This window comes from Lissotriton helveticus, chromosome 2_1 (assembly GCF_964261635.1).
Source record: "Lissotriton helveticus chromosome 2_1, aLisHel1.1, whole genome shotgun sequence".
Classification (NCBI taxonomy): Eukaryota; Metazoa; Chordata; class Amphibia; order Caudata; family Salamandridae; genus Lissotriton; species Lissotriton helveticus.
This window is the reverse complement of record NC_136059.1, coordinates 610,358,388-610,373,042: the sequence shown is the minus strand read 5'-3', so window position 1 is coordinate 610,373,042 and position 14,655 is coordinate 610,358,388. Positions and strand designations below refer to the sequence as shown.

Here is a 14,655-nt window from a genome sequence, read left to right as displayed (position 1 = left end):
AAAACAACAGTTGATGGACAGAATGCAGAACAATGTCATACATTCACCCCAATACAGAGATCCCAGGCTCTCCACATCACTGGAGTCAAGCTATCCAGGCTGAAGAAGGCTGATAGCCAGAAACCGGTCCTTGAATGCTTGATTCCGGTCTAGGAAAGACATGGCTTGGTAGTTCGGGCTGGACTGTTCCCACGAGGCACAGGGTCAAGGCTGATTTGCATATAGCCATTGTCTGACCTAGGGTGGTGTGGAGTGCAAAAAAACGATGGATTTAGGCCAGGATCTTTGTACTGGGGTGAATGTAAGACATTGTTCTACATTCTGTCCATCAACTGTGTTTTTTGCAAATTTCACCCCGAGTGGGCTGGGTATGCTCAGACGTGAGTCCCAGGCTCTCCACACCACTGGAGTCAAGCTATCCAGGCTGAAGAAGGCTGATAGCCAGAAACCGGTCCTTGGATGCTTGATTCCTGTCTAGGAAAGACATGGCTTGGTAGTTCGGGCTGGACTGTTCCCATGAGGCACAGGGTCAAGGCTGATTTGCATATAGCCATTGTCTGACCTAGGGTGGTGTCGAGTGCAAAAAAACTATGGATTTAGGCCCAGATCTTTGTACTGGGGTGAATGTAAGACATTGTTCTACATTCTGTCCATCAACTGTATTTTTTGCAAATTTCACCCCGAGTGGGCTGGGTATGCTCAGACGTGAGTCCCATGCTCTTCACACCACTGGAGTCAAGCTATCCAGGCTGAAGAAGGCTGATAGTCAGAAACCGGTCCTTGGATGCTTGATTCCGGTCTAGGAAAGACATGGCTTGGTAGTTCGGGCTGGACTGTTCACATGAGGCACAGGCTCAAGGCTGATTTGCATATAGCCATTGTCTGACCTATGGTGTTGTGGAGTGCAAAAAAAACGATGGATTTAGGCCCAGATCTTTGTACTGGGGTGAATGTAAGACATTGTTCTACATTCTGTCCATCCACTGTGTTTTTTGAAAATTTCACTCGCACCAGAAGCGTTTTTACACGCTGTGAAGGAACGAAGGAACGTTTGATTTTAAATAATATGGGGACCCACCAGTCATGGTAAGCGCAAATTAGTACATGTTAGGGATAAAGAGTGCAGTGATGTGTAGCACACAGTGGGGTAGAATTACTGGGTTACAAAGTTCCGAATATTAATGATGAAGCCAAGGAGGGAAAGTTCCTGAATCATTGTTTAAATGGTTCGTGATTCTGGTTTTTGGTTGTAAAACTGATGATTTTTGTTTTTAAATGTGATGAAGCGCTTAACACAGTTGAACACGTCAGCTAAATGCATTGGGCTATTTTAATAAACATCATGGGATGTGGAACCCACTTTGGACTCCTGAGCTTTTGTGAAACATTTTCGTCTGCTAAAAAATTGAGGAAAATGAATTGACTACAAACCGGGAGTAAAATGATTAAACCGATTTAAATAATGATGAATAAGCAAGACAAAAGCAGATAAAACATTGATTCATTTGATTCAATTCATAAATATGGCAGTGCAGCCTGACGGAATCCGAAAAGGGGTTCCTTGTGGAAGTTATTTTGACACAGCGCACCGAGACGAAGCGCGAAGCAGGTTATTGCACGCTGTTGAAACAAAAACGGCTAAGAAAAGATTAAACCAGGATGACAAGGTGTGCATCTCTTTTCTTGAACTCATTAGTATATTTCCTGATGGTTTGCCACATTAGCCTCTTTGCGTTGAAGCCATTGTCTTGCTCATCTCTTGGCTGGTGAGTGAAGTCCACACCATAATAATAATAAAAATAATAAAATAATAAGTCCACTTGTAAAGCACCATGGTTACACTAATGCCAGTGTGTCCCCGCGCTGCGGTAAGAATAGCCGTGGTCAACCCAAAACCCCTCATACTTATCCTTGAGGAAAAAGATATGTTTTAAATTTTTTCCTAAAATATTTTTCTTGGGTCTCCATCCGGAGCTCCACCTGGAGGGCATTCCATTGTTTAGCCGCCAATAGGCAAAAGGATCGGCCACCCATCCTCGCCTTTTTTATGGCCGGCACACATACCAGACCAACCCCACCCGACCTCAACTGACGTGAGGGAATGTGCAGGGACACAAGGTCTGCCAGATACGCAGGAGCCTTTCCCTGCAAAATCCTATGGCAGACACAAAGTGCTTTAAAGGCGACTCTTTCTTTAATTGGGAGCCAGTGAAGTGCTGCCCGTGCTGCCCTTGCAGAAGATCTTCTCGGGCGCCTCAGAATAAGGCGGGCGGCTGCGTTCTGCAATCCCTGCAGACACAGCAGGCATCTGGCTGGTGCACCTAGATACAAAATGTTCCCGTAGTCTAGGCGAGAAGTCACTAGTGCATGGACTAGTGTCTTCCTAGCTGCCATGGGTAATAGGTCCAAGGTTTTTCGCAGGACCTTCAGAATTCCGAAGCACGTCCCTGCCACCCGCCTAGTTTGGTAGTCAAAAGAAAGGCAAGAATCTAGCCAAACTCCCAGGTTTTTTGCCTGTGCACATGGCGTAGGTGTCGCCCCCAGGTCCTGAGGCCACCATGCCAACGACCACACAGTTGGGGCCCGCCCCACCACCAGCACCTCAGTCTTATCGCCATTCAGCCTCAGGCAGTTATCCGCCATCCATGCAGCCAATTCTTGCATGCATGCCCTGAAGCTGAAGGCGGCCGACTCCGGCGCCTGGGTTAGGGAGACCACCAGCTGTGTGTCGTCTGCGTAGGATACGACCCTGATCCCAAACCTCTTGGCAATCCCCGCCACGGGAGCAACATAGATATTAAACAGGGTAGGGCTCAGGGTCGATCCCTGCGGCACTCCTTGTCTCAGCTTGATGACCCGGGAGTAGTATTCGCCATGTCTCACCTGGAAGCACCGCCCCGACAGAAAAGATTTTAACCAGCCCAAGGCTTTGCCCGATACCCCACCTTTCTGCAAGCATCGTACCAGGGTGTGGTGGGCTACAGTGTCAAAGGCGGCACTTAAGTCTAGCAAGATTAAGGCCGCCGTTTGACCAGCATCCACAAAATGGACTCAGTGGCAAAAAGTAGAGCCGATTCGGTCGAATATCAGGCTCGAAAGCCGGACTGGGTAGGGTGCAGAAGCTCATGTTCCTCCATGTGGGTTGTTAGTTGTACATTCACCACTTTTTCAGCCACCTTAGCGAAGTATGGCAAAAAGGAGATAGGGCGTAAGTTGTCTAAACGCTCTAACCCAAGGTGCGGTTTCTTCGGGAGCGGCAGAACCACAGCTTCCTTCCAGCAGCCAGGGACGCAACAAGTATCAAAGGAGGTCGTCACCAGGTGCCTTATAAAAGGCTCTAGGCATTCCAAACTCCCCTTTAACCTTATAGGAGGTGCTGGGTCCTTAGGAGAACCGGACTTAATGCTGCTACAGATTTTAATCAGTTGTTCCGGGGGGGGTATCGAGAATTCCTTCAGCCCTCCTCCTTCCTCCACAAGCACTCCATCTTCCATCCCATTCTCGCCGCTCCTTGCCACTTCCGGGAAGGTGGAATGTATTTTTTCCACCTTTTCGGAGAAGAATTCGGCTATCTGGTTACACAGCCCCTCTGAACCCACCGCCGTTGCTGCTAAGCTGGTAATGGAGGTTAGCTCTTTATAAACCTTAAAAAGCTCCCGGGTCGAGCTACTGGCTGAATCAATTCTCTCTAGAAAATGTTCTGCCTTAGCCTTTCTAATAAGTTTATGGTAGTTCCTTAATTACTTTTTGTAAAACTCTTTCCCCTGCTCTGAGTAGTCTACCCTCCAGAGCCTTTCTTGCCGTTTACATCCCGCTTTAGCTGCTCTCAGGGACTCCGAGTACCATGGGGCAGATTTCTGGGTTCTGAACTGTTATTTCTTAGCCCATGGGGCCGTGCAGTCCAGAGCCTCCATGATGCGACAGTCTAAGTTTTTACAAGCTAATTCCGCATCACTGCCCCCTGGCGGGCCATCCTTCCCCAAGGCCTTGGTGAAAAGCTCCTGCGAGAAAACCCCCCACCTCCTACAGACCGCTATCTTGCTGCTGTGTACTGATCTCTTCATCTTCGGACGTCTGATTGCAAATAGCACCAAATGGTGATCCGTCCAAATAACAGGGAGGGAGGTTTGGACCACAATATCCTCCCATTTTGCAAACAAGGGGTCCAGGAGATGCCCCTTTATACGGGTGGGGGCCGTGGATCTGAGTTCTAGTTGAAGAGAGGCCATTTCCTGGCAAAATTCACTAGCAGTGGGGCAGGTCCTATCATCCAAGTGAAGGTTCAAGTCCCCAAGTACTATGAATTTCTCATCCCTCAAATCAGGTTGCGCTAAGTAATCCAGAATGCTGGACACAAAGCCTTTTGCATGACCTGGTGGTCTATAAATAAGGACCCCCTTCATAATGTAGTTCTGATCCACCTCAAGCGTAAATGAGCCTGCCTCACACTCCGTTAAGCTGATCTCCTCCAGCGTGCAGTGGACGTTGTGCTTATGAATAATAGCAATGCCTCCCCCCTGCCGCCTTTCCTATCCAAATGACTAATAGCATAGCCCTTGGGAGCTGCTTCTATGATGTCCGGTCCTGACCCCTCACCTAACCAGGTCTCCGTGAGAAACAAAATATCAATTTGGTCATCGACCAGAAGGTCATAGACCTCCATCCTGTGTTTTCCCAGTGATCAACAGTTCACTAAACAGCATTTGAGTTCACTAGTCGCCCCCTCATCCTCCCTGCTATCATCGAGGGTAAATGGACAAAAACTACAGCTTCTCTTTTCCTTGTCGCATGCCATTTTGTACTTGCATCATTCCATACTCTGGGTACGCAGCCCGTGCAGTTCCTGGGAGCTGTACTGGATATCTGGTCTGTCTCGCGCAGGGGTTTGGGCCCCGTCCGGCCGTGGACGGGCGCAGACGGGCTTCCCTTTGGCGTGGCTTTGGCGCGACCGCTGCGCGCGGCTGCTGCTCGGTTGCTGGGGCATCTCAATAAATAGCTGCCAGTGAGCAACTAGACCGCTAACCGGCCCCCCGGAAGTGCCTGGCTCTCCCTACCTGCCCTCCGCGCAACGGTACTGGTTACCGCGTCAGACCGGGGCAGGTAGGCGTAACAGTCGAGCTCAGGACACAGCAGGTGAGGGAATGCCCCCAGACACTTTAAAAATGGTTTTCAAAAAGAGCTCGTGCAATGACTCGCACCTCAACAACAGCAGTGTACAGCAATATTAAAAATAAAAGTCAGGGACAATCAGGCCAGTAATGTTAAAGCGGCCACCGGGCTCTGCCACCGCCTGTGCTTACCGCCATGTAGTACAAATTAAGAATTCAAGTCTAACTGCACCTTCCTGGGAGTCTGGTTTGATCCGTCTAGTCTCTACCTCTGGGTACCTCTTTGGTGTGTGCAAACATATCCCATTTGTGTAGATGTTGTGTAAAGCCTTGTGCTGTGATTAAAGTATAACAAATGAAAGAGGAACAATAAAAAACACTACAGCAAACATATAAAATTGGTCATCCTTTGCAACTCATGGCTGAATTTTGGCCGTATGAGTGCAGAGCCAATAGTCTGGGTCCAAGCCTCCATTGCACATGGTGAAGGTGGAAACAAATAGGTGGGACCAGACCTCCGCTATACCCGGCCAGCCCTAAACTAGAGAGCTCCTGCACAAACATAATATGGAGTGAAAGGCAGCAATGAAGTGTTTATATAGCCGTTGAGATGGGTCCCCCCTCACCATGAAAGCCATGAGATCAAAGAGTCTGTGATCCATCCTGGAGGGGCCACGGTCCCAGACCACTGGCAGTGGTATTCAAAAGCAACCAGTGTCTGTTAAACTGATGGTCTAAGATGCAAACCAGCAGTAGGGAAAAGCCCAATCCTCTTTGGATGGTAATAGTTGTTCCTCGCTATCCTAAAGATGGAGGAGCTTCCTGAGCATGTTCCTCTTGTCTCAATCCCAGGGTGCACTCACTTCTGCAGGATATGTACATCTGCACTGTTTCTTTGATTGTGGTCTTTTCAGCCTGAGTCGGCAATCCCAGAGCCTCTTTTGCCTCCCCAATCCTCTCTCACCATCATCTGCTTACCCCATACGTGAAATGAAGTCAGAAAGGGTAACTCCTTCAATACGGATTTTCTCTATGCGCAGGTGTGCCATGATCTCTTTGAATTCCATTTGCTATACCATTTTGAGGCGAAGACATCTTGAAAACACATGTCATAATCTTTAAAGCTGATTTGATCGGTTCCGGTCTGCGAGTACCTTGAAAGGTTTTTCCTTTTCCTTGAAATAATGCACTTTCAGAAAATCAAGGGCGTAGTTCTGTTGTTGTGCTGATTAAGCGCTGAGCATCTGGTTCACCTTCATGAGTTGTTTTCTTGACGATTGAAGCAAGTGATGGAAGAGAACCTTAATGTGGGCTTCTTGGCCTGAATGGGGGATCTTAGTCCTGATTCCACAAATATGGAAAATATTCTGGCTGTACTAGTTTTCGAGATTGTCCACTTTGTCTAGCATCTCCTTTCTTTTCCACTCCATTGTTCAGGGATCGTAGGCAGTGGATCCCCATCCATATACATATATGGGAGAGGATGTGGCCTAATGGCTAGGGCGGTTGACCTCGAATCTGGGGAACTGTGTTTGAGTCTCGACAACGACACTCAACGTCCTGTGAATCTGAGCAAATCACTTAATCTCCCTGTGCCTAACAAAAAAAATGTAATGTGTCTGTCTGTAAAGCAACTGGTGCTCATGTAAAGCGCTCTGATACCGGATACCTTCGGGCCAAGTTTGCGCTATTTAAAACTCAGAGAAAATAAATAAATACGTTGCTCTCAAGAGACTGAAAATTCATTACCAGAGTCTAGGGAAAAGAGTTCCACCCTGCTGTCTGCACTATCAGCTCTCACTCTATCACCAACAGGCCAGAGTAAGACCTGGCAGGAGGTATCGGCCACACAACAACAGCTATTCCTAATGCTGGGACCTGAGAGGGGGGTGAGGGCCTCCTGAGGGTAGTGGGCAGGGCCGGCGCTAGGCATGGGCAGTATGGGCAGCCGCCCAGGGCCTCGCGCTCAGCTCAAAAATATGGGGCCTCGCTTCCACGTGAAAGGCTTCATTAAAGTCAGGCCCCCCTCCCCTCCGATCACTGCAATTTTACATTTTGCTAATGAGGTGCCTAAACCTGAGCAGTTATAAAGGCGTGGTGTCAGTCCTGGGATTACGTGCATGGAGGGATGGAAAGAATGGCCAGGGGTCTTGGAACAGCAGGGAAGACTATTGTGTGTGAGCAGGTCAAGGGCCAGGCTGTGCTCTGTTGAAAAGGTGCCATTTGCGTTTCCAAGCAACAAATGGCCCTTTTGTTTTCAGGATCGGCTGAACTGTAATAGGTGCGGAGAGGCGGCAAAGTAGAAGAGGGAGAAGCTGTGGCTAAGCAAAGTTTATAGTAAAAGCACCACACCTCTTTTAAGCCCGGGGGAGGTGGCCCCCACTTCCCTGGGCTTCCATGCACTGGATCAGGGCCCAAGTGTGGGGCCCCTTTCTCTCGGCCTCACATCCCTTATCCAGTGCAAAGAGGCCCAGGGTAGGAGAGGCCCCTTGTGCCTTGCAGCAATGGATCAGACCTCTAAGCCCAAGTTTGGGGGGCCCTGCCCTGGGACATACAGTCATTATTCAGAACTGTGACACCCAGGGTAGGGCCCCCCCACCCGATCTCCTGAACTTTGTAGCACTAAAGTATGGCTCTGAAGCCCATGGGACAAACGCTTTCTTCTGGGCTTTGTGCGCATTGAGCAGCCTAATAGAACTGAAGAACTAGGTTAGAGTCCCAGCGTCTGCTGAACATCCTGTGATTCTGGGCATTTCACTATTTCCACACGCCCCTAAAAAATGAAAATATCCTTTTGTAACGTAACTGGCGTTCATGTAAAGCTCTCTAATGCCTTAGAGCTGAGTTCACATAATCTAAGACTGTAAATATCCTCACGTTCTGGAACTGAGTCATGCCTGACTTTACTGCCACAGTCCATGTAACACAGCAGAGTTTTACATTTGTGGGTGCATTTGCTGTGTGGGCAGTCCAGAGAATTTTCACATGCGCTGGAAATAGGGGTGAGTGGGGTGCTACAGCACCCCCTAAATAACCCTGCTGTTTTCCAAAGGTAAATAAGCAATAAATATGCTTTTGAATTATTGCTTTTATATTGTCACATTTGTTGTGTGTGTTAACATCTGGGTCTGTGGTGTACCCTGCCCTTTAGGAGATAAGTGGATGGGAGCGTGCAGAGCGAAAGTGTGAAGATAACATATAGCAATAGAGGGGAAATGGGAAGACTTCAAACGTGAGACAGTTTGTGTTAGGACGAGAAAGGTGATCAAGAGACAAGATGCTGGAGGGCGGCTGAGAGAGGAAAGCAAAGGGGATACTTGAGAGAAGTAAATAGCAGCAACACACTCTGACTATGGGGAAACAGTGTACTTAGACCAGGAGGAGGTAAGGAAAAGTGTAAAGAAATAAGATACATGCCGTATAGGAGATAAAGAAGGCTATAGGTACTGGAAGTAGGAGTGCGGGGTGGAGGGGGCAGCTGCAGGACCCCTAACTTTAAAATGCTGGAGTTTGGAAGGTGAATGAGCAATAAAGATGCCTGTAAATTTCAAAGACGGACATCAAATATCAGGGGATGTGTTCTGACAAATTGCTGCCTATTCTTTTAACATAGAGATTGTTTTCTTTGAGTGCAAAGTGAGAGGACTTTACAAATTGATCTATGTGACAATCTTGCTGATGTAAAAGGAAAGGCTATAGGATGTAATTTTTTTCTAATACACATATAATCGTGTCGGGCGAGAACAGGCTGGCTTGGAGGTTGGTTGTATGTCACTAAGGGGCCACCTGCTAAATTTCCCTGGTCCATGCAAGATGTGCTACTACAGCCCAAGTTTTTATTTTGATTTCTGGTGCTTGTAGTTTTGTTCATGCCATTATAAAGCAAGACAACAAGCCCCAGAAATCAAAGAAAAAACCAGGACTGGAACAGCACATCATGCAGCGGCACCATTTCAGTTGCCAGGTCTGAAGTATATAGACCTCCGGGCCAGAACAGAGGGGTGGCATGTGCCAAAAATAACTGGGCTGCCACATATCACTACCGGGCAGAGCTTTTTAAATTACCTTTAATATCAGGTTAGCAAACGCAGTTGTCGTCATTAGAGGGGATTGTAACACCCGCTTCTAAGTATTGATCGCAGGGCAGTTTCCTGACATGAAGTCATCGATTTTTAATATCTGACTGTGGAATATATGCTCGTGCGCTAGGCTGTGAAGAAAAATCTCTAAATAATGAAAATGATTGTAATCTTTTGACGCCAAGCTGTTCCTTGAGCCTTCCAACTAAACAGTGGAATGTAATGCTGGGCTTTGTTGAATGAGTAGTGTGGGGTTCCGTGGGGCTTTGCATTGAGGCCTACACCTTTCAACATTTATTTAAGTCCATTGGCAGACATCGTCAAGGAATTTTAGGAGTTGATGGTCTCCTTTGCCGACAACACCCAACTGGCAGTCTCCCTTTACCTGGGAAAAGGTTTGCAACAACTAGTCCCTTTTTTAGAGAAAGTTGCATAATGGATGGCTAACTGCTCACTTAAATTGAAGGGAAACAAAGCCAAGCTGATGACTTTAAGAAACAAGCCAACACCGCAAACAACCCTCGGATGGCCAGAGTGTCTGGGGGCACTACCAATCTCTCCCCCTCCCCATTACGATCTTAGGTATGTGGTTGGATAGCTCCCTATCTATGGAGGCCTAAGTAAAAACGTTTACAGCATCTTGCTTTGGCTTTATCAGAACCCTACGGAAAATCCTAGACCTCCTACCTACACAATCTAGGAGAATAGTGGCCCAAGTGCTGATTATTTTCCTGCTTGGACTATGGAAATTCCCTGTATATGGGCTCACCCAAATATATCACCAAGAGACTCCAGTTAGCCCAAAGTGTGGCAGCAAGGAATATCCTCAAGCTTCCCAAACATACCTCAGCAAAAATTGCACTGGCTTCAAGTGAAGGAAAGGGTAGAATTTAAGACACTTTACTTGGTGCATAGGGGAATCAACTACAATGGACCCTCCTGGTACCTTACAATCCTAGCAGTACCTTAACATCCTCCAATGCTTGATTGCTACAGGTCCAAAGATCAGATTGGGGTGTGTGTATCCTTCTCGCATTTGACCCCTAAGCTCTGGAATGCTATGCCCACTGATCTCAGAAACTAAATGAACAAGACCAGATTAAGAAAATGCTTAAAACATGGCTTTGCCCCACTTGCTCTAGACATGTACCGCTTCAGAATCACGCTAGTATACACGGCGATCGACTCACACAGCACTGGGAAGCCCTCAGGCGGCTAACTACTTTATAAATCTGCATAGAATAAATCTACATAGCATAACTTGAGGAGCACTGTTACAGGGTGGTAGTGAGGGAATTCATAGCGAAGGAGCTCATTGGCGAGGCGACCAACTAACATTGTCGCACCGACGGCCACCAGCACTAACGCCTGCACTGAATGTCCCAAATTAGAGGGGCCTCACATCTTCCCTTTCGCCCAGGGCCCCAAAAGTCCTAGGACCGGCCCTGGTAGTGGGGCCTTGTCTCTGCCACCGACTAAGAAAGGCCTCATTTCGCTTTAACAGCATGCTCAGAAGGGAGGTGCAGCAAATAGGGGTTGGGACCCTTTCCAAAAGAATGTTCGGTGCTGGGACCAAATGTGCCCAGTGGGTACGCTTTTCATACTTCAGCTTCCATTGCCCTCGCAGTATGCCCAGTTGCATCCAGTCTGGCCCTGTTAGGACTCTGCAGTGGGTAAGGGGTGGTGAGCTTAATATAGCACCCAGCTGCAGACAGGAAGGAGCCACTCTTCTAAATTCCTGGCCACAGGGATGAAAGAGCTAGCTCGAGAGCAGCAGTCATCTTGGAATCTGCCATGCGTGTCTCCCAAGTCGAGCAGCGGCGTGGCCTCTTTTGTCCTCCTGCACCAGAGGTGTCCTTGAGGAGTGAGGAGCACCGCAGCTGTCCTGTTTCTCCACTTCATCAGGGCAGCGGTGGATTCGCTGAGGAGTCAAGCGACCCTACGTCCTTGGGGGTTTCTGCCCTGGCCATTCACTCTCTACAATTTCATGCTGATAAATACTTGCAATATGTTTTGTTTTTAGGTCTCACCTAACAGCACACATATGCTGTTGCTCCGAGGGATATTGTATATAGTAACGGTCTTGGAGCCACGCCATTAATTACTATTCGCAGGCCTAATGGTCAGTCACTAGCTGCATCCTAATGGCCACTATAGGTCTTGACATAACTTCCTTTTACTTTTCTGCAGCACTGACAAAGAACGAATTAGTTTAGTTTAATTTGTGCCCCTCCACCACTGCTGCTGTACTTCTGCTTCTATTAAGACTGTTTTTGTTGTTTTATTTCGGCAGTTAAGTCCCTTTCTTTTTATCATTTCAGATCGGCATTTATATTTTGTTTTCCACAGACACCGGCATTTCTTTTCGCTTCGGCATTGTATCGATGAACGTATTTTCGGTAGCTTATTTTTGTTTTTTCTGCATGCATTGGCAAAACACATTGGCAAAGTCAAACAGCTCTCCAAAGGCAAGGCCCATTGGGCTTTGCCAATTCTTGGTCTACAAGTGGGTTATTAAGAAGGACAATGTGCCAGAAGATCATCAGCAGTACAGGAAGGAAACAGCGATGGGATTAATTATCACTTCTAGCTGAATAATTTGCCGATTAAACTGTCGAGGTGACATTTGACCATCTCTTAGGGACAATTTACAAAGATGTGCTTTACTCACAACAAATTATCTGGAAGTGGGACCTGCACATTTTCTAGGGGGCCAAACTGCATTACCAGTTTTTAGATTATATGTTATAACATCACCAGTAGCGGCTGCTACCAGACGGGGGTGGTAGAGGGGGAGGAAGTGGTGGGGGGTTAATTAACCTCCAAAAAACATACTTTTAAACGACTGGCCGGCCACCGCCTCCTGTGCTTCTTCTTCCTTCTTCATTTCTGTAGTCTGGCCGGCATCAGGAAGCACCCGGCCCACAGGGTCCCCATAGCCAATCACAAGGCTGCAATGCAGCGTTGTGATTGGTTTGAGCCCGTGTATCGCCGCTCCCACTGGGAAAGGGAGCCTGTGCATCTTCCTGACCAGGTTGTGTAATGCAAGAGGGACAACCAAACACTTCATGCGTCTTTAAGAATGCAAAACACTCCTTCCCTGCTTTGGCCAGCCCTGCCCCGCCCTGCACACAGGCCACTGACTGCATGCAATGGGAAAAATAAAATTACAATAACAAAAATGTATTACCATTTTATTTTTATTTTTTGTGCAGTGAGGCAACGCTCCTCTCCCTTAGTGGAGGAGCCGACTCTGCACATCACTTCCATACGATAAAATACATACGAAATGGCAATATATTTTTTAGAAGGGTTTATTTAAAATGGGAAGTTAGTAAACCGTTAAGACATAATACATACAGGTTTTTGTTGTATCAAATAGAAACGGCTCAACTAGATCTATTATTATATAGATATAATATATGTAATATATAGACATATATTAGCTGAATGAGAAAATACAAGAAGACAATTGTATAATCATTTTCTGAAAAAACACACTAAACTAACAAATGAAGTGGTTGGTGATTGGCAGTGCCGTAAACTCAAAAAAGCTTCAGTAGTGACAAAACATTTGTCCAAAAGGAGAACCACTAAATACTGTAACACAGGGATTAAATTAATATGCCAAGTGGCAAGTCTTAAATAAATTGATCTCACCAACTGTCAAGGCTTTTTCAACCCCTTTGTGAAGGGGTTAAATTAGGAACCCTATAAAAGCCTCACATAATGGACATGTTTGCAGAAAATGTGGGAAACATTGGGGACAGTAATTTATAATTTAGTGAAATTGTTTTGGAGGATAACTGAGCATTACTGTGGGCACACACGATTTGGTGAGAAATTAAACATCATATTAATTGGACATATTGCACTTTACAAGGTATAAATATTAAACTTTGTAAAACGTCTCGCCATGGTTCCAGGACCTAACAATGTGTATGCCTTATTCTTATACACAGCTGTGTATAGCATATATAGCACATGCAGGATTCCCTTTTAGTTACTGGAACCATGGAATCAAAACTTTTTGTTTTTCATTTGCACTGTGTATGGTTGGACATCCGTTATTCTTTTTCTTTCTCTCTCTATATATATATATACACATTTATATATGTATCTATATTGATTTTGTAGAACATGCGAGGCCATAGACCCCATCAGTGAAGATGATAAGATTTATCACTACACCTGCCCAGCGGTGCATGAAGACAAGGTTCGAGATTTCGTGGTGCTTCTGTCCCATAGACATCCGGACAAAGAAGGGTGAGTTGACGCTTGAACATCCGTATGCCTCTGACATTGGGCCCAGGAATTCGTATTTGGCAGAACCACACTAGTGAGAACATCTACTGATTTGCTGATCAAGCCGTGCCATGCAGCTCTGATTGCCACAGCTCCACCTCTTTCTGACCCAAAGAAAGCAAGCACGCCTTTATTTTGTATGACCTTGAAATGTTTTCACTGGAATAAAGTGGCCTCTGGAGATACCACAGCAATATTCAGTATTGTGTCGAGCTAACACTGATTTCTGAAAGCTGCTCTCCATTGATCTGAGCCCACACCTGTAATGGATGACCGCGGCTACCTTGTGTATTTTACGAGTAGTCCTCGCTTGAGGAGGACAGTGATTACTCTTGGTGCTATAGAGTGGGGGTAAGCACTGTTGCCGGCATCTCCTTTGCTGGACATGTGGGTCTGTGACAGTGAAAGTGACGTGGGGCTGCAGTGAAGTGATACAGAAAGTATGAGCTGGGAAGAAGCAAGAAATCGCCAACAGAAACTAATGCCGTCAGGATGTGTTGAGAAACAAGCATGGGACAGGGACTGTGCTGGTAGCCATGATGTTTTAGGAAGAAAAAAACAGGCCACTTCCTGTTTCTGAGACTAGTGAGAGTCAAGAATGGAACCATCTTAAACCTCAAAGAATTAGCATGCAAGGAAGGGCCTTTGACAAGAAAAAGTATTAGACATTAAATTCAACTTGTTACCTTCAAGGATAGAGTACTACAAGAGTATACTGCCCAAATAAGAGGTCAGAGAAGGCGCTTTGTAAGATCCTAGTATCTTCAAGACTGAGTGGCATACATGTGACGTTCTTTATATTTGAATTAACCAATTTGTGGACTGGAGCTTGGTTCTGGCACGCTATGTCAGTAAAAAAATAGGAGCTTTTCACCTGCAAGGTGCAAGAGAATGTGAGACCAAAGACCACATCACCCACCACCTCTCGAGAATCACCAACCTAGCAGGTTAGTGCTTCTCAGCCTTCCCTTAGAGCTTCCAGCTGCCAGAGAGCTGTCTCAAGGAGACATACTCCGGTGAGTGCAAGACCTGTCTAGACAGGCTTCCGCAGTCCAGTGCAATGCTTGCAGGCTCTACATGCTTTGTCCTGTCTTCCTGTGGCGGCTGGTGAACTTTGAAAGTGGTGAGCTGTCAATACTTCTTCCAATTGGACTGAAGTGAGC

At 46.6% G+C, this 14,655-nt stretch overlaps 1 protein-coding gene across 2 annotated transcripts in view; it reads left to right on the top strand.

The window, feature by feature from the left end:
- ACOT12 (acyl-CoA thioesterase 12) overlaps positions 1 to 14,655 on the top strand; it is a 480,317-nt gene that overhangs the window by 420,104 nt on the left and 45,558 nt on the right. For both annotated transcript variants that reach the window (XM_078677332.1, XM_078677331.1), the window contains exon 13: positions 13,325 to 13,453. In XM_078677332.1, the coding sequence (XP_078533458.1) occupies positions 13,325 to 13,453 (129 nt within the window). The remainder of the gene's footprint in view (positions 1 to 13,324; positions 13,454 to 14,655) is intronic.